Source organism: Mus musculus, chromosome 18 (assembly GCF_000001635.26).
Source record: "Mus musculus strain C57BL/6J chromosome 18, GRCm38.p6 C57BL/6J".
Lineage (NCBI taxonomy): Eukaryota > Metazoa > Chordata > Mammalia > Rodentia > Muridae > Mus > Mus musculus.
Window position 1 is genome coordinate 74,442,135 of NC_000084.6, and position 26,721 is coordinate 74,468,855.

A 26,721-nucleotide genomic window follows, 5' to 3' on the forward strand; every position below is an offset into this window, starting at 1 on the left:
ATAGGTAGGGCCTTCCAGCCGCAGATAGCCTTCTCTCTAACGCTTTAGTTGCGTTTCTCCCCACTTTTAAGGTCACCATGGCACTTTTGCCCACCTCTGCCCAGGTGTTCTGGCGGCGCCCGGCGGCAGGTGCGACACCCCTCCCGCACCTGTGCGGCGTTCGCCCCGCGGCCAGCAGGGGGCGGAGCGCGCCGGCTCCCGGGGCGCCGCTCCTCGCCGGCCCCGCCCCCCGCCCCAGGACCCGGTGGCGGCGGGGGCGCGGAGGGCTTAAAGGCGGCGGCGACCGCCCGCGGGCAGGCGCGGGGCGTCCCTCCCTCGCCGGCCGGCCGCGTCACCTCTCCGTACCTGAGCCGGGAGAGCAGCGCGCCTTCTCTCCGCCCTCCCGCCACTCCTGGTCGCCGCACCAGCGCTGCCGCCGCCCAGGGAGTAAAGGTCGCGCGGGCCGGTGCGAGCGGGCGTCGGCACTAGCGCCAGCGGGTCGGTCCACCCGAGAAAGGAGCGCGGAGGAACTGGGACCGGTCTGGGAAGACTGCGCCAGCCAGCCGTGCACTGAGATCGCGGGGGCAGCGAGGAGCCGGGCCTCGGCGCTCAGCCTGGACCCAGCGTCCCGCGAGGTGCCCGGGGCTCCGGCCCGGCCCGCGGGGTCATGTCGTACAGCGAGCTCTACACCCGGGTGAGTGCGGGCCCGGCGCAGCCCCGGGGCACAGGTGCGGCGCGGCGGGCTCCCCGCCACCTTCTCTGCCGCTACTGGACGCCCCTGCCAGCGTCTCTGCGGTTCCGGTCCCCGGCACCCCTAAGTTGGATGGTAGAGAAAGTTTGGGTGTTGCTGGAGCGCGCCGCACCGACTGGCCGCCCCGCAGAGTACCCCTGACAGCGGCGCAGCACGGTTCCACGCTTTGCCCTTCCCTCCCTGTCCCCTCCTGGTCTAGATCTCCTGCTGAGAGCCTGGAACCAAAGGGGGCGTCTTAGCCCGCTGGGAGCCTGGGAAGGACACCAGTCTCCACCGAGGCACCTGACGTGCGACCCCATTTCCTCTTTCGTGGAGCCGGTTCCAGGCTCTCTGCAACGATTGCCCCCTTCGTTTCTTTCTTCTAGCGCGAGGGACCCTAAACTTGGGAGTGGAGGGGGACGAGGAGCCCCTAGGAGGGAGGGCCACAGAGCCTGAAGGAGGGATGAGGGCAGTGGGTAGAGAAACGTCATTTCTAATTTTCCCAAGGAAGTACGTTCTTTTAAAACTGTATATGTATACACATATAAAATTCTTTTTAGTTTTGTTATGTGTATGCTTGTATGTTTGTACGTGCACCTAGAAGGCCAGAAGAGGGCGTCAGGGCCCCTGGAATTGGCATTACAGGTGGCCGCGAGCCGCCTTGTGGGTGCTGGGAATAGAACCCGGGTCCTCTGCAAGAGGTGCGAGCGGAATGTAGCAAGCCCTCTCAGCTGTGGAACCATCTCTTCAGCCCCAGGAAGCCCTTACTTAATTTGCCCACAATGGGCATTTTGAGGCAGCCCTTGGGTTATCAGATAGGGGCGGGTTGGAGTAATTATTGACCAGGACTGGAGTGTCGATTTTCAGGTTATTTTTCCCCCCAAGGTCAGGGTGCGCGCGTGTGTGATGCAGAGTCGGGGGTGGTCAGGATTGCAAACAGGTGCAGCAGGAGCGTCTGCTCCCGGGTTCCACGGCAGGTGCTGTAGTTAAAGTGACCAGCGGCTTCCCAGGCATTGGCTCTAAAGCCCTAGCCTTTTTGGTTTCTGCCTGGTCCGGGGGCAAGGTGAACACGGCAGGGCCTTTAATCACCCGTCCTTTTCTTCCTTAAAAAAAAAAAAAAAGTTTCGTATATCTCGATGTCTGGTTTTCTTGTTCGTCTTTTCTGGTAGCTGGGACCTGTTTGACAGTCTTGCCTGCCTGCCTGCCTGCACGCCTCTGTGCAGAGGGAATGTGTGTATGCAAACGCTCTGTGTGTACGCAAGTCCAGTAGGCGAGTTTGCAATTCCTGTTTCACCGGCCTGGTGGACAGGTCTGGGCGGGGTAGGAAGAGGGACTTCCGCATCCTCACCTGGTGGTTGCTACCCTGTGTCCAGCGCACGGGGGAGCCCTTCAGCTCCGTGGGTTTACCGCCCATCTCAGTTTGAAATTTTTAATTCTCTTCCTTTTTTTTCGGACCCGGTCCGGGTCAGCAAGGGCTAAAGCTTTTCTAGTAGTTATGAAGGAGGATGCCACCTGGTTGGGGACCAGACCTGGGTTGTTTTGAATGACCTTTGGATCCACCAGAGACTTCCAAAGCACGATAGGTACCAGTCTCTGTGAGAGGGGTGGAGAAGGTGCGATCTAGGGCTGGAACTCTTTAGTAATACCGGCTTGGGAAAAGCACCCCACCTCTTTTACTCCCGTGGGAGTTTGGGGAGGAGCCTTGGGAGTTCCCACTTGCAACTCCGGAGCGGAGAGGCTTGTCGGGGAATCTGGTCTGGAGGCTGGAGCCCAGTGACGCAGGGAAAAACAGCCCGAGCCTGGATGGAGTGTTCAGAGCTGAAGCTGTGTTCCGTGACAGCGACAGCGAGCGGAGCAACCGCGAATACAAGAGATGAACAATTGCTTCGCAGGTTCACACAGTCTCCTAGTGTCCTGAAGTCTCTGAGCAGACAGTATTTAATTGCTGCGTCATGGAGCTAAGGAATTACTGGATACACTGAGGCTTTGGAGATCTAGTTTCAAAAAACAAAACATTTATACTGGATTTCTTTTCAAGTAGACCATGGGAAACAATTTGATTTTTAGTTAGAAGTGAATATATTTGCATGCTAGTAGGGATGGCAAGTTAGTAGGAGTCTGAACTTGAAGTGTTTCAAGTGTACTTTTGAGTTAACTGTCTATGGACAAAAACCACAGTTCCTGGAGCTAGTTGAGAGTATCTCATTGGTGTGAAGGTTCAGTATAATTAAAGCAAAACGAACAGAGTCCACCGTTAGTGGGTTTCTGATTCTAAGTTATTGTAAAGTTATTGAATCTTAAGTCAAAGTGCTGTGTGTGTGTGTGTGTGTGTGTGTGTGTGTAAGTGTAAGTGTAAGTGTAAGCACTAGTCTCCAAGGGTTCTTTTTGTTCTGTTTTGGAGATTGGGTCTCACTATGTAGTTGTGGCTGTCCTGCAGCTCACTATGTAGACCAGGCCTGCCTCTGTCTCCTGGGTGCTGGGATTAAAGGCATGCACTACACCTGGGTAGCTTCCAGGTTTTTATGTTGGGCTCCACTGCTCTTTCTGGCAGTTAAATGCACTTACACTAATGTCTGAGAATTGGTCAGGCTGCTTTCTAACCATTGTAACCCTGTACAATGTGTGCCAGGTGGGATTCCGAGTCTGAGCCATAAATCACAGTACCTGCTGCTCAGTCACAGTACCTGCTGCTCAGTCACAGTACCTGCTGCTCAGTCACAGTACCTGCTGCTCAGTCAGACACACTCCGTTTCTTAGGGAGATCGTTTGTTCATTTCGTTGTATTATTGAAATATCCAACATTCCCTTTTTGTTTGCAACCTACTAGTGGGCTTTCCTAATGTGTCGAACACTGGGCTGGCACACACTTTAATGGATTATGCATGGTGGAAATAATTATCCGCCCTGCCAACAGCAATTTTAAATGCTTGGAATGGAAATTTTGTAGCCCTTTATTGATCGTCCCTGTTGCCTTGGTTGGGAGATGTTATTGGAGTACAAAACATTATATAAGATGTATATAGGCATTAAACAGTTCCGGTAGTAACTTAGTATATTGATTTATTATATTTCTGGTTACTCAAAGACTTCTCCCCCTGCCCCTTTTCTTTCTTCAACTTTAGACTCCTGTGCTATGTAGTGTCTGTATGAGGGATGCTATTGATTTTTTCTCACTGGTGAAGGGCATGGCTCATTAACAAAGACACTCCTATTTTTAGAATACCCAGCCCCTTACCTTTGATGAATTGCTCTTTGTAGTAAGGATGGGGAAAAAAAAAAACAACAAAAAACTCAATGCTAGACACTTTCAGAGTGACACCAAGGTGAGTCACCTTCAGTGACTCTTAGAGAAAGCTGGTGTGGACAATGGGCTCTGTTGTCGCAACAGCTCTCTAGGTGACGTATGTTAGTGATTAGTTTTCCAACCACTAGAAAAGACAATGTGGGCTTGATTTGTACGGGCCCTGAAGGAAGCCCACACATGTGCTAGCATGGGAAAAGGATTTGATGATTTCAGAGGACAGCCTGATCTTAAACTACAGGTAGCCTCTTTCCCCCAGACTGAGTAATATAACCTCTAGAGGACTATTTTGGCTACAAAATGTAAACACTGCTTTTTAGTTATTTTTAAATAATGACATTTTATGTTTGCTACTTGATTTATAGTCAGCAGAGTATCTGGGAAACCAGCACAGTTGGGGCAGTGCTCTTGGATAATCCTTTTGTGCTTAGCTTTTAAATATCAGGTAGCATGTCTGCTAGTCTAATGAAAACTCAGCATACACACACGTTTTCATTTCTCTTCAGTGCTGGGGACGGGGTCCAGGTCTTGCCTATGCTAGGCAAGAGCTCTACCGCTGAACACCACCTCAGCTCTAGCTGTGGCCTTCTGAGTGCTGCTAAGAGTTTGTCCTATTGACTGACACACCTTGTGAGTGTCAACTTTGAGCCTGGAGCCTTTACTAAGAGTTCAGATAGGAATGCCACTCCTAAGCAAAACAGAATTCCTGTGACCTAAATTGGTTTCATACTGGTGCGATGGTTTGAATAGGTTTGCCCCACTCTCCACCCCGCCCCTGGTAGACTCATGTGTTTGAATGCTTGGCCCACAGAGGACAGCATTATTAGAAGGTGTAGCCTTAAGAGTTACAGAGACAAAGTTCGGAGCCGAGACTGAAGGAATGACCATCCAGAGACTGCCCCACCTGGGGATCCATCCCATAAAACAACCACCAAACCTAGACACTATGGCAGATGCCAACAAGAGTTTGCTGACAGGAGCCTGATGAAGTTGTCTCCTGAGAAGACTCTGCCAGTGCCTGACAAATACAGAAGTGGATGCTCACAGCCATCCACTGGATGGAGCACAGGGTCCCCAATGAAGGAGCCAGAGAAAATACCCAAGGAGCTGAGAGGGTTTGCAGCCCCATAGGAGGAACAACAATATGAACCAATCAGTACCCCCCCCCCCCAGAGCTCTCTGGGACTAAACCACCAATCAAAGTAAACACATGGTGGGATGCATGGCTCTAGCTGCATATGGATCAGAGGATGGCTTAGTTGGTCATCAATGGGAGGAGAGACCCTTGGTCCTGTGAAGGCTCTATGCCCCAGTGTAGGGGAATGCCAGGGTCAGGAAGTGAGAATGGGTGGATTGGGGAACAGGGGGAGGGTGGAGGAGATAGGGAAATTTTGGAGGGGAACTAGGAAAGGGGGTAACATTTGAAATGTAAAGAAAATATCTAATAAAAAAAAAAGGTGTAGGCTTGTTGGAGGAAGTGTATCACCATGGGGGAAGGCTTTGAGGTCTCCAGTGCTCAAACTCTGCCCAGTGTAAAATTCAAGCCTCTTCCTGCTACTGCCTTCAGATCAAGATGGAGGGCTCCCCCAGCACCAAGTTTGCCTGCACAATACCATGCTTCTCACCATGTTGATAATGGACTAAACCTCTAAAACAGTAAGCGAGACCCAACAAAATGCTTTCTTTTATAAGAGTGAGATCCTAGTGGGGAGTAGACTGACACAGTGCTGGAGAAGTAGCTGAGACGTCTACATCCAGAGCTGTAGATAGTAGGAAGAAAGAGAGGAGATCTGGGGCTTGGTATGGGCTTTTTGAAACCCCACCCCTGTCCTGCAGTCCCCCCAACCCTAGTGACATACCTCCTCCAACAAGGCCGCACCTCCTTTACCCCCTAAATAGTGCCTCTTGCCAGCCTCAAAGCAAAGAGCCTATGGGGGCCATTCTTCTTCTAACCACCTCCCTGTACAGTAGATGAGCCACAGGGGTTTTAAGTGTTTCCATTTTGATGAACACTGAAGCTGCTGTTGTGTTTCAGGAAGTGCTTGTAACACATCACGTTTCTTTCTTCTTCTTTTTTTTTTTTTAGCTTAACAATTCTTTTTTTTTTTTTTTAATTTTTGAGAGGTACAGAATAAGACTTGTGTGAGTGAATAAAAACTAATCCTGTTTAAAAACCACTCAAGCGTGAAGCGTGTTGGCACCTTCACCCACGTCACGGCAGTTGGTGGAATGGGAGGGGTCCATTTTCTCTCTCACCATATTCTTCAGGCACATTCCACTGACTGGTGGCATTAAGGTAATGGGGAAATGGATGCTGGACACATCCCATTTCTTTAGACTACATTGTTGAAGATGAAGTGGTTGGCATCACTATAGCCATTCCTCCCTGGGTCTGCATCCTTCACCATCCTCCATCTTTCTTCATCCTCCCAAGCACTGGTCATTGCTCCTTTTAGATCTTGGCACTAAGTCTCGTGCCTTAAAGTTGGCTTTCGTTGCAAGGTTGAAAATCTTTTAATATGCTTGATATTCACAAACGCCTTTCCTTGTTTTTCCTGTTTCCTGGCTGCTTTTTTGCTAAATGTCTTCATTTCTAGAAGAGAACACAAGACCCAGAATAATCAGCATCAAAATTATTAAAGTTGAGACCATGACATGTACTTTCCTCTTCATTTGTTCTGATTTATGCCTTTAGGGGGAAAAAAAAACCTCACTGGTCCTGTGAGCCGTTACAGAGCACTTCTGTGCCCAGTTACTTCTTTGCACTGTGCATTAGCTCATTCAACAGCAGGAAGATGTAGGCATTTGCAGCATTGCTGTTTAATAAGCAAGGGCTCCCAGGCTTACATTGTGTGGGCAAAGCAGGGGTTTGCCCACTGTTGTGCTGTTTTCTCTGCAGTATCTGTCCCTTCAGCAGTGCATCTGGACCATGATCTGTGTAAAAGTCTCCCAAGACTCCTGGACACCATCTCCTACTGCCGCCACCCCAACCCGATTAGCCAAATGTCTTTAGCTGTGTGAGAGTGTGCCCTGCTGCCTGTCTGTTGGCCAGCAGATGTTGGATGTGAGCATTAGCACTTCATGGAAGGTAGAAGATTCGATCATTTCAGAAAAGACTCCTTAAGTGCATGGGAGAGAACCTCCCAGCTGGATACCAGGCTCCTGAGTATTGGGGGTGGGGGGTGGGGGGAAATACAGCATTAGCAGGACAAAAGATTTGTTAAAACACTTAGAAACATCCTCCAGTTCCGAATTTTAAGTTGAACTCGCAAGCGGTCTTCAGGTCTTCAGGTTGCCTAGACCCGTGTGGATTTGCTAAATTGTTTCCTTTGAGAATGGCCAGGGTGTCCATCTCAGTCCTAGGTTACCCAGGCTAACCGCTCAGTCCTCTCAAAGTTCAGTCCTCTCAAAGTTCACGGCCCTTGTTCTTCCCCTTCTTGCACTGGGTTCTTGATAAATTTTCAAGGCTAGCCTCGAACTCATGGACTACAGGCCAACACTACTGAACCCAGCTTATTGCCTTCCTTTGGATGATTCTAACCTGTGACGTAGACGCTTTAACTTTTGTCATCATTGCTGAAAGGTGAACACCTCTGATAGTTTTTGCCATTGTAGCCCTCAAGTATCCTGTGGCTTGAAATCATAACAGAGGAAAGGACACACTGAGAGCCTTCTGCGTGAGATTCAGAGTCTTGACCGTAACTTAGATACCAAGAAGTTCAGGTCTCCTAGGGTGGAGACCAGACTCCATGAAAAGTGGGGGAAATCTTTTTGGGTATCCCTGGGTGTGGCGAGAGGGGAAGATTTTTGAAATGGTAAATTGTACTATGTTGATCTTTGTACACTGACTACTACTGCACACTGGTTTATCCTCCTTTTCCCCATCTGCCCAGCCATATCCTCAGCGTAGCCCCAACCAGCCAGGCGGTGTATCGAACAATGCATTACCTCATTTCCCATGATGCTCAGCACTGTTGAAGGTGCTTCAGAGAAGAACAAACATTGTTCTGTGAATTTTGAAACAAAATGGAAAATATTGTTGAAGGATAGATACATAGACAAATGAGGAGGACATGAAGGGTAGGGAGACTCAAGAGTTTGGGGCTGGAGGAGGCATGGGAGCAGAAAGGAGGGAGGTGCTATGTGCAGTCTACGGATCTCGCCGATCTCGCCTGTGTGTCCGGTCATCAGTTACTTGAATAAAAAAGCACTACAGAAAAGTGCAGTCTCCACCCTTCATTAAAGAAACTTTTCTTCGTGACAGAAAACCACAACCAATCAAAACGCAGGGATGTGAAGCCCCGGTCCAATGAATATCTACAAAACACTCCCACACCTACGGCTCAAGGGACATTGAAGAGGGAGCAGATAGATTGTAAGAGCCAGAGGATCAGGGAGTTTGCAGTGAGGCTGTGTATCCCAGTAATGTCAGCAGCTACACCCATAAAGCCTCACCAGCATGACTGCTCAAACATGAGCTCAGCAAGGGTGGCACCTATGGGCATCCCAGAGTGGACAGGGGAAAGACCATGAGGCCTCAGCCCTACCCAGAGCACTGGAGGAACTGAGCATAGCTGTGAGCGGGAGAGGAGGCCTTCCCTGGGGGTGAGCACACCAAGCGGCCCTGAAACAGGCAAGCATAGTAGATGGACTGAGACGGTTGCATTTAAAGAATCTGTGTGTATACATATATGCTTTAATATAACGGTGGGAAAAATAGGAAGGGAGAAATGTAATTAAATTATAGTCTCAGAAACTAGCAGAAACATAAAAAAATTGCTGTTGCTGCAGACTGCAATGCCCTGAGCTGAACATAGGTTTCAAAGCTTTGAGAGCACAGGTAATTTGTCTGTTGTGCATGCAATTAATGGTCAACTGTGTATATTGGGAAAATTGCTCTCACTGAAGACTTACACTGAATCGTATGTTCATGATCCCCAGTGTTCCCAAGATAGGATTTGGCTAACTGGACACACAGCAAATGTCATTGGCTTAGTTTAATTTTCTACCCCAAATTCCCCATTCTTAGTGACAAGGAACCAACCACCTTTATGCTAACGTCATCTTCTGCCATGCTTGGGTCAGGCCTGACTTAGGTACTGATCAGAAAGCCCACCTATTTCCTCTAGCATTTGCCTAAGTCTATGAAGTAGGAAGCCCTTGTAGGTGTGGTTTGGATGAGAATGGTCCTTGTAGGCTTATTTGAATACTAGGTCTCCGGTTGGTGGAACTGTTTGGGAAGGATGAGGTGGCAGTGTTGAAGGATTGTGTGTTGCTGAGTTTTCAGAAGCCCATGCTGTTCTCTGCTCTCTGTTTGCCTCACACCTGAGGATCAGATATAAACTTTCATCCACTGCTCCTTTGCCTGCCTGCTTGCCTACTACCAATGTCTTCTGCCACGATGGTCCTGGATTCTACTACCCCTGCATCTGTGATCCCCAATTGAATGCTTTCTTTCATAATTTGTCTTGGTCATAGTGTTTTGTCACATTGACAGAAAAGTAAGGCAGTAGACAATGATGTATATATATATATATATATATATATATATATATATATATATATATTCCAAGGATTAGCATAAATAGGGAAGCAGTATTGGTGGATGGGAAAGCTTATGAAACAGGCTTGACTCTGACTTGTAATGGGTCACATCATTTAGGTTGTGTCTATCTTCCTTCCTTTGCAGGTCACTCCATGATCAAGGTGTGGTCTTTTAGTCCGCTGAACTCAGTGTCTCATTAAGCATTGCATTAAGACTCTATAGAGTTTACGCGGTGAGAGTAGAGGAGAATGAATCTCCATGCCTCACGTGAGACTGGGCAGAGCAGGTCTTCAGAAGCAACAGTGGCGAGTCAGGGAAGACAGATTAGCAATAGGATCGGTTTCAGTCTCCGGGGAAGAGAATGCCCGTCAGGGTATCCATGCAAAGATTCAGACCATCCTTTATATTTATCACGTGGGCAACACACACAGTGCAGGTCTGGGTGAACATAACAGCCAGTGTGGGAACCGGGGTGACTTGTCTCTCCAGAGTGCTCCTTGACCTTGAGTTCTTTTGTTGTGTGAAATTAGCATTAAGGAAGCATTAGTACAGCGGAGGAGATAAACTGCTTGATCTCAGCTGATCAGACTTAATCTCCTCCTCAGTTTGCCTCTATTCCCTAGTGACGGCTGGTGTTTGTTTGTAAAATGAGGGAAATGCACGTCTGCTCAGCCTAAGTCTGATGTTTCTTTGCTCAGTCCTTTTGCCCCGTGTGCGCATGCGTGACTGAAACAAGCCTCATGCACCAAAATGATGGCACTGCCTTTAAAATGTGATTTTTATGACCAGGGCGCTAGATAGATCCTGTACATATGAATAAATCATCTCTGAGAGCAGAAGATGCGGATCATATCCTCTCTCTGAAGCTGGCTTTCCAGCTGGTGATGCAGTCTTGCAGTTCTCACTTCTGGTGGCAGAGCCACCATGCATGAACGTCGTACTTTCTAGAATTAATCGAAAGTTGTTTAAAAATAGATTAGACAGGGCAGGGGTTTACGGACTGACTGCTGTTACAGGTGATGTCTGACTCTAGGGGTTATTTCCTTAAATGTATTACTGTCGTGTGTTTGTGTGGTGTGGAGAAGTGCTCACATGGGGGTCAAAGGACTGCTTTGTGGCATTCTTTTCTGTGGCATCTTTTTTGGGGTTCCAGGGAAAGAATTTAGGTCTGAGCCCAGCTTCTTCAGCAAGTGCTTTGCCCACTGAGCCATCTTGCTGGTCATGAGTGCTGGTGTTGTGTGGCTTCTTGCTAGCGGTGATCCTGAAACCACTGTTGCTTTGAATATTCTCAGTGTCCAGTAACCACAGAGCGTGTAAGACCATTGGGAACCGTCATCTGGATGTGGCAGTTGTGATGTCTTTAGAGATTTAGAGACTCAAAGAATTTTGTGGTTATACTGATTTGTGGTCCACTAAATTTACATATAAATATAAGTAACTTAATGCAGACTCATGTAATTATCTACATTTATTATAACTAGTATAGTAGCATTTCACGATTTAAAGATGAAACAGAAAGACTTTCTACATAGGATCCTAAAATGGTCTTTGGAAAGATGAAGGAATGTCCCTGCTGTGCCGGGCAGGGTGTTGGGTAATGACCATGAATGATAGTGAAATGAGAAAGGAGGATATAGAAGAGCATTAGTCACACTGGCCACAAGGAAGCCACTTGGGTGCCATTTATAAGGACAAACAGACTGACAAGATGCAGCAGGATACAAAAGGATATAATCAGCCTTAAAATCTGACACATTCTATACCAAGATGTGCTTTGGGGGTATTTTGTAAAGCAGAGTAAAGCCATTTATAAAAAGATAAATATTATATGATTTGACCTAATATATAAGGCATAGAACAGTTATAGTCACGGAAAGGAAGAACTATGGTTGGCCACTGGGAGGGAGGAGAGAGTCTAATGGATTCAGAATTTCAGTTTGGTGAGGGGTGTGAGAAGAATGTGGTTATTGGTTACGGTTAGAGACCCCGTAAATGCCACTACATTTTACACCTAAAAATGGCAACGCTAAGTATTTACAATTTGTGTACTTTATTACAATTGTAAAAAGTACTCTGCGGTGGAAGAAAGCAGCCAGACAAAAGCATAATATAGGTTAGATTAGGTTAGACCTTTCAGTGGTCTAGGCTAGGGTCTGAATTCTGGTTCCTCGGCTGCCCAGTGATTTTAAAACTTAGCTTCTAGGTTTCAATGAACTGTAAGACATGGATACAAATCTACACAACCTTCCAGAGGTTTGTCGGGATAAAATAGCAGGTGAACTGTCTTAGGTGGTGATGCCGTATCTTTCGGACATGATCACATTGTTGAAAAAGCCACAGTCTTGGGTAGTGGTTCTCAACCTTCCTAATGTTGCAACTCTTAAATATAGTTCTCATGTCGTGGTGACCCACAACCATAAAATTATTTTTATTGCTACTTCATAACTGTAAAACTATGTTACTGTTATCATAAAGTAACTATCTGTGCTTTCAGATGATCTTAGGGAACCCCTGTGAAAGGTTTGCTTGACTCCCAAAGGGGTCACGACCCGTGGGTTGAGAACTCCTGGTCTAGGGTAACACAGTACAGGGTCAGCCTGAAGGCTGACATGGGAGCTCTGAATGTTTATCCATTATGTACTGAGTGGTCAGTCTTCAGTTGCATGTTTTAGCCTTGCAAAGCACGAGCATCACGGAGAAACTGGGGTTTAGAGTGTGCTTGCCTTCTTTCGGGCATACAGAGCATATAGACTTTGAGGCCTGCTAGTCACCTCAGACCTGCAGTATGCAGTGAGGTGGGCCTCCTTTCTACTGAAAAGAGCTACTCACATTGACATGACTGGCCTGGTTAAATTTAACTGTCACCTTGCTGTAGCCATTACTCATCTGAGGTGGAGTCTCCATTGAGGGGTTTCTCAGATCAGAATGGCCTGTGGATATATCTGTAGGAGACTTAGTTCTTAACTGATGTAGGAGGGCCACTCTGGATAATATCATCCTAACACAGGTGGCCCTGGGCTGTATAAGAAAGCTACCTAAGCACAAGTAAACTAGCAGACAGCATCCATCCATGTTTCTGCTTCAAATGCCTGCCCTGACTCTCCTACGTGATGGACTGTAACCCAGGGTAAATCTTTTTCCTCTAACTTGTATCTGATCACAGCAGCAGAGAGCTAGCTGAACACGGTTCCTCTTAGCACTTAGCTATTTGGGATATAAGGGCACTTCAAGATAGGCTCTATTCTTAGGAAGCTTAAAGCATTGAGATAGATGGGTCTTTCTTAGGGACTGGCCTAATAGCCAGTATTGGGGACCCAGAAAACTTCTCAGTTTGCCATGGCTCTGGGTACCTAATTATCATGCCGGGAGGAGAGGGTGCATTTCTTTCCATGCTAGTGCCATATAGATGGTGTGATGGTTTGTATATGTTTGGCCCAGGGAGTGGCACTATTAGGAGATGTGGCCCTGTTGAAGTAGGTGTGTCATTGTGGGTATGGCCTTTAAGACCCTCATCCTAGCTGCCTGGAAGTCAGTCTTCTGCTAGCAGCCTTCAGATGAAGATCTGCTTACACCATGTGTGCCTGGAAATTGCCATGGTCTTGCCTTGATGATAATGGACTGAACCCCTGAACCTGTAAGCCAGACGCAATTAAATGTCCTTATAAAAGTTGCCTTGGTCATGGTGTCTGTTCACAGCAGTGAAACCCTAATTAAAACAGAAGTGATGCGATACTCTTTGGTCTCCTGTCCTGCCGGCTTGCTTTGGCGATGGACTGAATACCCTTTCTCAATTTCTAGTTCCTATTTAAGATGACTCCTTTGTTCACTGTTGTGACTGTCATGGAGGACCAACACTCCTCCTCTGGTTCTCGAGATTGAACGCAGGGCCTTCGCTCCACTGTGGAGCCTTTTGCTCAGCTGAGAGCCCTGCTTGATTGGCGACTGTGAGCAGGTCCTACCTCTGGTCCAGGACGTTTGTCCTCCCAGCCCTTTTTGGCCCAAGGAGCTTCCGGAGATGAAACTGTGATGGGAAACGTTATGTTCCTCTATCCAGAAGCACGGATGTTGCTGGCACCTGAGACACGTTTCCCTGTTCGGGCATATCAGCGTTACCCAGAAAGTATATGAAAAACAGAATAGGTCCTGGGAGATCGGCCCTAGATGGAATATTTCTTAAAAGGCCATGCTTATTTATGCAACTTATATCCTTCTGCCTTAGTTGCAAAGATGGCTTCTCCTGTCATCTGTCTAGCCCAGATGCCAGTGGACGTTTCTATGTCTAGAAGAGCAGCTATGACCTGCTGTCTCTACACAGAAATAATGCTGCCCACCCCCGACTTGTCACTACATAGGAGTCCAGACCTTTTTCTTGGGTTTGTCCATCTTCTCTTCTAAAGGGTCCTTCATAATCACCATGTTCTGCCGTTGCCCCTCCGCTTCTTCCTTGACTCCCGTTCCTTAACTTCCTGTAATCCATCCTTAATAAACACTCCAGGGATCATCCACTGTGCTAATGTCCCTGAAATGTGACTGGCAGTGTGTAACCAAACCCCACTCACCAGGCTGCTGGGGTTACCCTACACTCAGCCATGTGCATGCTCATTTACTGGGACGAGTGCTGAGGGCATCTGTCTGAATTGTGCTCGGGTTGCAGTGTGAGCCGTCTCGGGAATCAGAAACTGCCTAAATGCTGGCCAGAGACTAGAGGAGTGTCTGCAGCCGCAGCTGTAAGTAACACCCAGGTACTTGGAACAGTCGTGTCCTTCATGTGAAACGGCACGACGGAGTGCCGCCCGCTTTATCTCATGCAATAAAAGCAAACACTTGGCTCAGCGATGGAATTTAAAACCTCACCTTATGCTTTTTGTGATCCCTGTTGGTTATCATTCCCTGCTGAGGTACATTTATGCATCTGAAGTTTTTCTGTTATTTTACTGTATAAGGTAGACACGCTAAGAGGTTATAGTTTTCTTGAGTTATGGTTAAAAACAATGGTTGGAATAGAGGTAGCTTATAGCACCAAGCCAGGGAAGTTTTGACAGTGTTCATCACCGTGCATTCTGACGTAATTCCTTACTTAATGGGTGGGAAGTGGATTTTACTCCATCACAGTTTGGGCTGTGCACGTGGTGACATACTGCGGAGAGCGTGAATCTGTTTTGCAGAGATGACACCTTCAGCTCACACTGCATGCCACAGCTTTATTGCCACAACTGTGATGTCTTAATTGGCTTCGGTGGGCTGGGCAATGTTAGACCTACCCACAAGATTCTGCTTGATACTAAGCATAGCACAGGGGTGTGGAAGATAAGGCCTAGTCCTTGTCCCCAAGGTGGTAATGTCATAAATGCTCTCCTGCTGTAGTGGATGAAGGAGGTTTCTTTTCCGCATCACCTTCAGAGATGACCAGGGTGGGATCCTACTAGAAGGAGAATCACTGTCATGGCGCTTGTTAGGTTTCTTTCTGCTGCCTTTGTGGTGGTTGTTCCTGCCTAATCCTCTGGGCCTCAGTGCTTCTCTGCTGCCTCCAAATGTTTAGGAGAACGGGCTCTCTGTCAGGAACCACAGTTACGTGGGCGGTGTGAGCAAGATTGCTTGGGGGCTTTCAGTCTTCAAAGCTGTTCAGAAGGGCTCACTGGAGTGGAGCCCACTTTAGCCTGGAAAGCTGTTCCTTCCCTAGCCAGGGCCTGGAGACCTCCTTTGGAGAGCCAGACTCTTGGTGGATGACAGCTTGACTGAATAAGATGGATGGGACAGAGCTGATGTTTCGTGAAGACTAAGACTGTGAGAACATTAGATACTGACACCAAATAATTTTCATAAACTACCATGATTTTTAAGAAAGAGGGTAACAGTGAGAGCCGGTAAAATCCAAGTGTAGAAATGTTCATACACTATGAGAGCTTACACGGGTTTAGAAATTATTCCTCTAGAGCATAAACAAATATTCAAAGTATGAGAGACTCCATTTGCATCGTCTGTCAGGACTGCCTGCTTCTGATGTTCGGGAATATGCTTTTTGTCTTAATGAATGGTCTTAGCTTGAGCTATCAAGGGCAGAGTTGAGTTGACTATGTCACTTGAGGTAGGTGGGCAAGGTGGCTTGGTTTCCATAAAATAAGGCTGACTGGCACATATCATTAGGTTAGTGTTTGGTATTATTTTGAGCAGATGTATCTAAGCCCTTTCACCATCTACTGTATAAAACCGCACTTTTTATCCTTCGTGGTAAAGGGAGGTCCTGGTGCAACATGACCCAGGATACCTTCAGCTATAGCCAGAAATACAATGATTCTTTTTTTTTTTAAACCTGGGGTGATAAATGATGTTCAGGAGTGCACACTTGTCTTATAGACAAAAAAAAAAAAAAGTAGTTGCTTAAATTGTTGCAGACTTTAGAGAAGGATAGTGCTATTGATTTTATGTACCGGAGTAAGATTGCTATCACATTAACCTCTTTACGGCCTCCATTTTATTATCTAGACAGAGGTTTGCAGGAGTGAGACTATGGAATGCAAGTCCTACAAAGTTCCTTGTGTGGACTCTGGCCAGTGGTGGCTTTTGTCAGGAGTGTTGGCTTCAATAGGGAGACAGCTATAGAAGAGAAGATGAACTTGAAGGGGACCCCTCCCTGCAAGAGATGTCCTTTGAAGAGGACCAAGTCACAATGATGTGGCTTGGGTAAATCAGGCTCATGATGCATTTAAGATTTCAGAAATGCAGCTAGATGAACATTAGCACCCCCTGCCCTCCAAAAACAAAACAGAGGAAACCAACAAACCTACCACATGAGAGCAGTAACTTTAGTTGAATCAGTCAGCATAAGGAGGATGTGCTGGGGGGGGGGGGGGAGGCACTGGAGGGAGGCGCTCTGTTTCCCTGCAGCCCGAAGCCTCTGGAAAGGAAGACGTTTTTCTGTGATGGTTGGAACTGGAGATCTCCAAGGAGAATTTTGGTGCTCCGTGGCTTTTGCTGCCTTACCGATTTGTAGATATGAGCCCAGTCCTGAGCATCCCAGTAAGATAAGATCTCCACTGTATTGTTTTCTAAACTGGTTTCTTTTCAGATCAGTCTACCCAGGTAGCTTCGGCTGTCTTTGGTCTTCCAGGCCTCCTGCAGCGGCCCTCATTGTCTGTTACTATTCTTAGTGATACATTTTAAGGAGCAGCAACAAGGGAAGCCCACTGAAAGGTAGATGCTCAGAGCAGGGAGTGTCTGGGTATCACAATATACACAGAAGTCCAGGGGAAGGCAGGGAGAATCTTCCTAGGTGTGATGGCAAACGGGAGGCTGCAGCAGGAGGGTTTTGAGTTCCAGACCCACCTGGGCTATGTAGGGAAAACCCTGCTACAAAACACAACACACACGATTTATCACAAACACAACACACAAGGTGTAACACAAACACAACACACAAAGTTTAACACAAACACAACACACAAGATTTAACACAACACACAACACACAAGGTGTAACACAAACACAACACACAAAGTTTAATGTTGAAATGCCACTGTGCTACCATGCAGGGTTGTCTTGCTTTTGACTTTTCCAAAGAGTGAGATAAGATGATGAGCAGTGGCTGTATATTGTGGTGCAGTAGATTTAGCTTAGTGTGGGAGCGCGTTTCCGTTCCGACCCTGGTCATTCCGGGGACAGAACGTCTGATTTATGTGTAAGTGAGGGTGCCTTCTTGTCTCATACTGAGCAGGTTATGGTGTAAGCAAGATGCAGCAGAGGCGCCCTTGAATAGGAACTTGACCCTGGAAACTTCTTTCCTACCAGAAAAGTGGCTAGAATGAACATCAAGTTAAGAAAAGGAGCGACTTTAAATGTGTTAGAAAAACCGTAAAGTTCTTGAGAGATCCTTGGAACTGACTTATGCTTTGTTTGTCCTGGTTTGTTTCGTCAACTTTGACACAAACCTGAACATACCTAGGAAGAGGGAGATGAGAAAAATGCTCTTTCTTGTTAATGATTGATGTATGGTTAATAACTGACCATGCCTGTGTGGGTGGTCCTGAGCTTTATAAGGAAGCAGACTAGCAAGCCATGGGGGAAGCAAGCCAATAAGCAGCCTTACTCTCCGGCCTCTGCTTCCGTTCCTGCCCAAGCTTCCCTCAGTGTTGGAGCATGTGACCTCAGAACTGTAAGAGGAAATAAACCCTTGCACCCCCAAATTAACTTTTAGTCATGGTGTTTTTATCATATCAACAGAAAAATTCCAAGACCTTACCTTTCCTTTCCTTTCCTTTCCTTTCCTTTCCTTTCCTTTCCTTTCCTTTCCTTTCCTTTCCTTTCTCTTTTCTTTCCTCTTTTCTTTTCTCTCCTCTCCTCTCCTCTCCTCTCCTCTCCTCTCCTCTCCTCTCCTCTCCTCTCCTCTCCTCTCCTCTCCTTTTCTTTGACTTGTTTTGTGTAAGTACACTGTAGCTGTCCTCAGACACCCAGAAGAGGGGATCAGGTCTCATTACAGATGGTTGTGAGCCACCACGTGGTTGCTGGGATTTGAACTCAGGACCTTTGGAAGAACAGTCAGTGCTCTTAACCGCTGAGCCATCTCTCCAGCTCCTGCAGTTTTTTTTTTATTACATATTTTCTTCAGTTATATTTCAAATGCTATCCTGAAAGTCCCCTATACCCTCCTCCTGCCCTGCTCCCCAACCCACCCACTCCTGCTTCCTGGCCCTGGCATTCCCCTGGACTGGGGCACATGATTTTTGCAAGACCAAGGGCCTCTCCTCCCATTAATGGCCCACTAGGCCATCCTCTGCTACATATGCAACTAGAGACACAGTTCTTGGGGGTACTGGTTAGTTCATATTGTTGATCCTCCTATAGGGTTGCAGACCCCTTTTGCTCAGTGGGTACTTTCTCTAGCTCCTTCATTGGTGACCCTGTGTTCTATCCAATAGATGACTGTGAGCATCCACTTCTGTATTTGCCAGACACTGGCATAGCCTCACAAGAGATCACTATACCAGGGTCCTGTCAGCAAAATCTTGCTGGCATATGCAATAGTGCCCAAGACCATTTCTTAGAGAAATAAGGTTTTCAACTTGGCTTTAAGAATGGGAGTTTTAAAGCCTTTGCTGATTTTAGTATAACTTACTACATGCGATTTACTTCATGGTGCAGGTTGGTAGTTACTTAGTGCTTGCCTTAGTACTTAAAAACAGGAAGAGCCCACCTGTTATCCATTCTGTGGTGAAGCCACACATAGGTCATGAGTTTGGATGTAGACAAGGATGGGATAAGTAAAAGAGGGATCAGAGAGAAGGAGATAAAAGGTGTATTTGTGATAGAGGAGAGGGGGATGTGAGTTCTGTCCTGGTGGGGACTGTCCTTCCTGGACCCCCTTGCCCATACAAATGCTCACAGTTGACCCTGCAAGAGTGAAGTTCACTTAGGACCTGGCTTGCCTTACTTCAGATTTCTGTTCCCCCACCATGTTCTGAAGATTGACTAGGTCTAGCCCAAGTATCTCATTAATGGTGAGTCATGGATGGATGTGCTGACAGACCGATGTGACTGGCTTCCCTGTATCCTCCTGCCGCTCTGTCCCTTGATCCAGAGCCCTGGCATGGGTGTGTTCTTCCAGGAACAGGGCCTGATGTCTAAGGTCAGACCCTGTTCCTGTGGAAGCACCAGGTAACTGAGCACAGGAAGACAACAAAGGCTCTTTCCAGTTCATATGTGTGTGTCAGTGACTAGAAGTACATACATTACCATTCCTCCAAATCCTGGCACATGGGGAGGTGCCCCTGAAATAACTGAGTGGGTAACCTCTGAATTTCCCTTTCAGACAACACCAGTGTTTCTTTTAAAAGTAACACACAAACACACACACACACACACACACACACACACACACACACACACAAGCACACCCCGTCCCAGTATATTTGTTTGTTTGCTTTCTTTCCTACTTATGTTCTTATTTTTCTTGTTTACATGAGCCCTGAAAGGAGAGGAGACAACACAGGAGCTTGATCTGTTGGGAGGCTCTGCCAGATGGACTAGAACTCAGCCCCTGGCCTAAAGGTCTAGCATATGATTTTGGATCTTACTGGGAGTTAGAGGGTAGTGGAGGTGGGAGGTCCTATCACCTGCATACTTGTGCTAGTGTGTATGTGTGTATATGTATGTGTGTCTGTGTTTTGTGGAGCCTTACAAGCTTGTGTCTGAAGGAGTTAGTTTCTTATCACTGATTACACTATATTATTTCCAGTTTATTAGCATATTACCTCTGTAATTGTGTGAGCTAACTTCTGTAATTTTCCATTTATGTATGTATGTATGTATGTATGTTTGAGACAAGGTCTTATTCCATAGCCCAGGCTATCTTGGGACAGTCTGCCTACCTCTGCTCCCCAAATGCTGTGGTTACAGGCATGAGCCACCATATCTTGTGCCACCTTCTCTCTTTGTATACCCGTATGTCCTATTGATTTGATGTATCTGGAAAACCTAGAATAATGGAGATTCTGGTTTGGGGTCACTAACATAGTTCAAAGATCCAAGAACCAAGATGTCCCATGCTTGAGGGTCATTGAGTGACAGTTCAGATGCCCCACCTGAAGGGGACGCTGTGGAGAGGGCCCAAAGGGGGTGAGGAGAGGGGGATGAGAGGCTCTTGGTCTTCTGCATTTTTGTTGTTTGAGTCCTTAGTGGTTTGGAATTCCTGCCATCTTGGTCAGCAGGGACTCTTCACTCTGGATTCCATAGCTAATCTCTTCTAGAAACAATTCTCACAGACAGACCCAGAACTAATTGGCTTATCTGCTCTCTGGGTGTCCATCACATGACTCAACATTTGAGTCTGATTCCTTAGGGAGGAAGAGTGAACATTTTAAAGAGTTTCCCCCTCAAATTGAAAGTGTGCAGAAATGGGCTTGTTTATTGCCATTTCTATTTCTCCTCCAGCCATTGCTGCCTTAGTGTCACAATACAGTTACACTTGGAGCTGGGTGTCACCTTTGCTCCCTTCTTCACATCTAAAGTAATTCCTGTGGGCCTGACTTCACATCTAACTTGCACCCCTACGCTTCTCGTCCCTCCTGTTCTCACCTGACCACCCTGTCTGGATAATGAAGTCCTCTGTCTCCCAATAGTGGCCAGATAAGTCCTCTGTCACTTTTGACAAGCTTGCTGGAGCTGTAAGACTGTATATCCTGGCCCTGTGTACCCTGGCTCTCTAGTATTCCCATGAGCACTTGCTCTTGCCATCTACCCAGCTGCTACCTTGTTGACTAAACGTCACAGGCTGTTTGCCTTCGTCCGGCCCCTCCTGTGTGGATATTCTCTCCCAGGTGGCTTCTTGCCTTTCAGGCTTTTCCTAAGCCACCTCCTTCACCCATCACCCTCGTGTGCATCCCTTCCTGCACTTTAGATGACTGCTTGCATAGCCTTTTAGGAGAGCAGCACTTGCCTCACCGAGCGCCGCATCTGCTTTGCCTAGAACACGTATAGCACACAGAAGGTGCTCTGTAAACATTTAAAAATCAGTCTGCCATACTACAGACTCACTTCACAGAGTTGTACGGTAACTGGCAAACTTATCTAAGTCATTTTAGAGATAATTATTGATGAGGGAGCTACCTCACACTGAGTGGGAGGACCTTTGGTCTCGCACTGACCAAACCAGCTTACTCTGTGTACTCAGAACGTCTCGGACTTCTGGTTCTTCAGGCCTGCACCCTGGTATATAGTCTCTCTTCTGGACCATCAGGGAGAACCAGGATAGCTGATCATCTTCTTGCTCCTTCTCTGTATCCTGTTGGAGGCATGCCCTCTATAGCTGGGGCTAGAATGAGTATCTTTGTTGATTCTCCAGACTGTGAGCACCCTTCTGGTCAGGCTCCTTAATGACGTGTGTGTGTGTGTGTGTGTGTGTGTGTGTGTGTGTGTGTGTGTGAGAGAGAGAGAGAGAGAGAGAGAGAGAGAGAGAGAGAGAGAGAAAACAAAGCCCTTGGAAGATTCTCTATTGCTGAAAGGTTTTTCAAACCTAGGTTTGGCTGGCTGCTAATGAGGTGCTCTGTCAGGTTTGTTTCAAGGATGATGCTCCCTGGGGGGGTGCTCCCTGGGGGGGGATGGTACTCCCTGGGGGGGATGGTGCTCCCTGGGGGGATGGTGCTCCCTGGGGGGATGGTGCTCCCTGGGGGGGATGGTGCTCCCTGGGGGGGATGGTGCTCCCTGGGGGGGATGGTGCTCCCTGGGGGGGATGGTGCTCCCTGAGAGAAAGTGCTCCCTGAGAGAAAGTGCTCCCTGAGAGAAAGTGCTCCCTGAGAGAAAGTGCTCCCTGAGAGAAAGTGCTCCCTGAGAGAAAGTGCTCCCTGAGAGAAAGTACTCCCTGAGAGAAAGTACTCCCTGAGAGGCAGTGGCTTTTGATGGATCAGTTGTCCTTTAGGATCATCCACACCCTCTACTTCAACTTCCTGACAAGACTGATCTCAACAAAACCCTTTCTGTGTAGCTGCATGCCTCCGGCTGAAACAACCCTGGAACTTACTAGAACTCTGGGCTTCCTGACACAGGAGGTGAAGTGCCCTTCAGCCAAGCCAGCTAGAAGTTGGCCTGTAGCCAGAGCACTGACAGACTGTCAGGGTGCTGTGAGATGCGATTCCCCCTGTGTTCTGAAGTAGAGTTTTCCCGGAACCATGTTACATCCATCTAGAATAATCTTTTTCTCTGTTTCTGTGTTCTCCCTTTAAAGACCAGTCAAACTGGAGGCTTTCCATAAACCCTCTAAACCAGCTCAGCCTAAGGCAGTCTGTCCTCTGATTGGTCTGAGCTCTTACAGTAAAAGATCATCCATTACAAGGTCTTGGCATTTGCTCGCCTCATCTTAGGCCTCTACTCCCATCTCTGGCATGCATCTGTCTTTATCTTCTGGCTGTTTCTTCACTTTTACATAATTGCCTTATCTTTTTGACTTCTCTGTGAGGGCAGCATCCATGCCAATGGCCCCAGGGAACTCTTATGGAGCAGGCACTAGGTGCTTGCAGATTTCAAGAGCAGGTCTGTGTAGAACTTGTGGCCAAGCAAGCCAGCTGTGGGATCTCTTCGAAGTTTTGGGGGGTCTGGCAGATGCCAGGTGTGGGCAGCCTGCTTGCAAGGGGAGCCCAAGGAGGCAGGTATGGGTTTGGCATGGGGAAACAGTGTTTTGTAGCCCTGGCTCCAGAAATGTCTATGAGTAAGAGGTGGAGGTGTGCTGGATTTCCCGAATGCTCATTTTTCTAAGGTTGAGCAAAATAGTGCATTTCTTCCATTGTCCTCTTATCTGACCCCGGTTCTAGCCATTTATAATGCAAGCTTCTAACCTTAGGAAAGCAGGAAGGGGATGTTAAAAGCCTGGTGTTATTGATGGTCCATTTGTGTAAGAAAAAGATCCCTGGAGTGTGGGAGTCCTGGCTACCAGTTCTTTCCATGTCTTCTATTCTTTCCCACTGAAACATTGGGCAAGTGACTCAGTTTCTCTACCTTTTCTGATAGGTTAGGGGAGAACAATGGGCTTCACCTCAGCAATGTGGTGGTTGGGAGTGAGATTCTATAACCATAAAAGTCAGTTGGATGAGATAGGTATGGTATCACCCCACCTGGGGATACATCCCATATACAGTTACCAAACCCAGACACTACTGTGGATGCCAACAAGTGCTTGCTGACAGGAGCCTGATAAATACAGAGGTAGATGCAAAGCCAACCATTGGACTGACCACAAGATCCCCAAAGGAGGAGTTAGAGAAAGGACTAAAGGAGCTGAAGGGGTTTGCAGCCCCATAGGAGGAACAACAATATGAACCAACCAGTAACCCCAGAGCTCCCAGGGACTAAACCACCAACCAAAGAGTACACATGGAGTGACCCATGGCTCCAGCCACATATGTAGCAGAGGATGGCATTGTCAGACATCAATGGGAGGAGAGGCCCTTGGTCCTGTGAAGACTCTATGTTCCAGTGTAGGGAAATGCCAGGGCTAGGAAGCAGGAGTGGGTGGGTGGCTAGAGAGAACACCCTCATAGAAGTGGGGGGGGGGGAGGCAGATGGGATGGGGGTTTTTGGAGGAGAAACCAGGAAATGGAATAACATTTGAAATGTAAATTAAGAAAATATCTAATAAAAAAAAATTTTTTTTAAAGATATGGGATGATCTCAAAACAAGACTTAGTTAGAAAGGTGCAGTGTTCATTTGCAGGTGATAACTCTTTTTCTTTTTTTTACATCTCCTCCTCCTCCTCCTTTTTTGAGACAGGGTTTCTCTGTATAGCTCTGATTGTCCTGGAACTTACTCTGTAGACCAGGCTGGCCTCGAACTCAGAAATTCCCTAGTGCTGGGAATAAAGGCATGCTCCACCACTGCCCAGCGCAGATGACATTCTCAAAGGTACTGAAGCCAACAGTGAAGAGGTAGTTCAGAGATGGCATTGGTGTAGGTGAGGTGGTCTCAAAGCTGGCACTGGGCAGCCTGAAGCAGGTGCTCAGGTGCTGGCGGAGGCTGTCCTACCTAGCCCACTGCTGGGCAAAACTGCTCTTCAGGGCTGCGCCATCATGTCTCTGAGACATGGGGATGTTCTTATTGAATTTTTGGAGTTGCTTTTTGTGGTGACAATAGTAGGGAGATAATAGCAATGGGGTGACAGTCTTCTTTCTATCAAATATATTAGCTGAGAAATGATTGCCATGACCATGAGGAACAGAAACGTCCCCTACGGCAGTGGATCTCAACCTTCCTGATGCTGCGACCCCTTAATAACAGTTCCTCCTGTTGTGGTGGCCTCCACCACAAAACTATTCTCATTGCAACTTTGTAACTAATTTTACTGCTGTTATGAGTCACAAGGTAAACAGCTATGTTTCCTGATGGTCTTAGGGTATTTGATGGAGGGTGAAAGGGTCATTTGACTTTCCTGGGGTCCAGACCCACAGGTTGAGAATTGCTGCCTTAAAGTGACAAACTATCAAAGAGTGGTTCCCCCATCTCCCCTTTAAACACCCTTCTGAAGTGGGCAGTCTGGGTCAGTGTGCAGGTCCACAGCCTAGGGCGCTGCTGCTGGCTCATTGTTATGCACTCAGGATTTCCAGGCAGTGGTCAAGAGTGAAGACTCCCTCTTAAAATCCCTCTTCCTGGCCACTGTTTGGAGATGTAGCTCAGTGGTGTGTGAGGCCCTAGGTTCAATCTCCAGCATTCACAAAGTAAGAATTAATAGAACATTTTTCTTTCTGAGACACGGAGTAAGTGCTCCAGTTTCTCTCAGATGTACAGGAGAATTGAAAGGATCATCTAGAAATTGCCAGGTGTCTGAATTGGGTTTCAGGATTTGGCAACATCCGTGGCATCCCTGGTGGTAAAGGGCTCAAGCCAGGATTGCGGGTCCCATCTACTAGCTCCTTACAGTCTAGGCTTTGCCTGGGTGTTTCCCCAGCATCTGTGGCTTGGACAGTTTCAAAGATTATAGTCCAGTCGGTGTTAGGCTCTCCACTTGAGTGATGTTTCTGACCGCTTAAATTTCTGGGTAGCATGTCAGGTCCAACTTGTCCCTGTTGTTGGTTTTGGTAACTCTGGTCCCTTGCTATAGATGTGTTAGCTAGCTTTCTCTACCTGTCCTGTCTTCTGGCCCTCAGGAGGCAATGGACTAAATGTAGACGTCTCACTGTCTGCTGCCTGTGCTTTCTCACCTCTCTGACTTCACAGAAACCGATCTCCCAGAGTGATGGTTTTCCTGTTGGAAGGGGCAGTGCCACGAGGGGCTTCTGGGCTTTTTCCAATTTGAGCGTTACTCCGATCCCAGGCTTTGGAATTCCAGTCAGTGGTGTGTTTGTGTAGGCACTACACACTTTTGAACTGTAGGCCATCTTTTAAAACAGTCTAAACTTTGAGGTCTGGATATTTTGACTAAGACCCAAGTAAGATAGCAAGGTAGTGGGACAAGAACTGGATTAGACATTGCGGTACCATGTTCTCCACATGATGTAGGAGTGGTGGTGTTCTTCTGGGGTCCTGGAGACGCTGCCATTTGGTATTGATGTCTCAGAGGAGCAGCGGGGGGATGCTTGGGGGGGGGGGAGAGGGGGAGTGGCTGCTGCCAAGGAGCTGGGAGGAAGTGCTCAGGAGAGGGAGGGAAGGAGGAGGGACGGAGGTTTGTTTTCTTCAGTTTCCTGAAGGTTGAGAAGCAGAAGGAACTGGGGTGTACCCCAGGAAAAGACAGACAACTTGCTGTCTAAAATGCATCACAACTATTCTTTCTTTTCTGGGTCCCCAAGCCTCCTGAAAAGACCCTTACAGGTTTGCCTTCTCCTGTAGCCCAGTCAGTGTTAGGCTGGGAAGGGCTTTGGCTGCTGGGTGTGTTGTGTCATTTAGAGGGGAGAGAAACATACAAAGAGATCTGCCTGTGATGCTGTGTGAGAAGAGTAATGAAGCCAAGAGGACCTTTCTTAGCCAGGCCTGTGCCCTAGGGGTTAGTATTTTAATTAGCAATCTATCAGCGCAGTGCTGAATAATTTAGAATTAACAAAACCAGCCAAGGCCCCATGTGGCACTTCAGATAAGTGCACTATAAACACCATAGAACCTGGGTCCTATGTGGAATTTAACAACTCTTCTAATGGTATATTTTACCTCAGTTGTTTCTTAACCTGGACTGTGAGCCCCCAGGGCAGCAGTGGCCTTTTATGCTGAATACGTAGATTTCTACAAATGATAGGCAAGTAGTTTTTTGCTTCACCCATGGGGCCAAGCTGCAGATGTGTTTGGCTTCATTTATTTTGAGGGCTTGAACGTTCGAGTTATATATATTGCTTTTAAAAATGATGCAGGGAGCCCTAGGCTTAGGAGATAATCTCTTGCTTATGGATCATTGCCTGTCTCAGCCGGGGTAGCCACGAAGCAGGGCAACAGGGCTTCCTGAAGAGATATGACTTGGACAGTCGATTGGATTTGGATGGGGGAAGGCAGAGAGAGACAAAGTGTTCCAATGCCCTTTCACAGGGCAAGGCAGTCCAGATTTTTAAAGCCATTTGCCTTCTCTGTCTTATTTTTCATCGGCTATAAATTGAGAATCTAGAGGTTGACCAATTGCTCAATCATTTTTTGGGCCGAGGGGCAAGGGTTTTCTGAGGTGGAGCAGGATGCAGAATTGAAGGAGATGAATGGAAGCAGCTACTGGGAGT

General features: G+C 47.3%; 1 protein-coding gene across 2 annotated transcripts in view; it reads left to right on the forward strand.

The window, feature by feature from the left end:
- The first annotated feature begins 229 nt into the window (after nucleotides 1-229).
- Myo5b (myosin VB) overlaps nucleotides 230-26,721 on the forward strand; it is a 330,335-nt gene continuing 303,843 nt past the window's right edge. The window contains exon 1 of one of the 2 annotated variants that reach the window (XM_006525714.4): nucleotides 230-673. In XM_006525714.4, coding sequence (XP_006525777.1) covers nucleotides 647-673 — 27 coding nt within the window. In that variant the 5' untranslated portion in view covers nucleotides 230-646. The remainder of the gene's footprint in view (nucleotides 674-26,721) is intronic. The other variant, NM_201600.2, reaches the window with a different exon arrangement.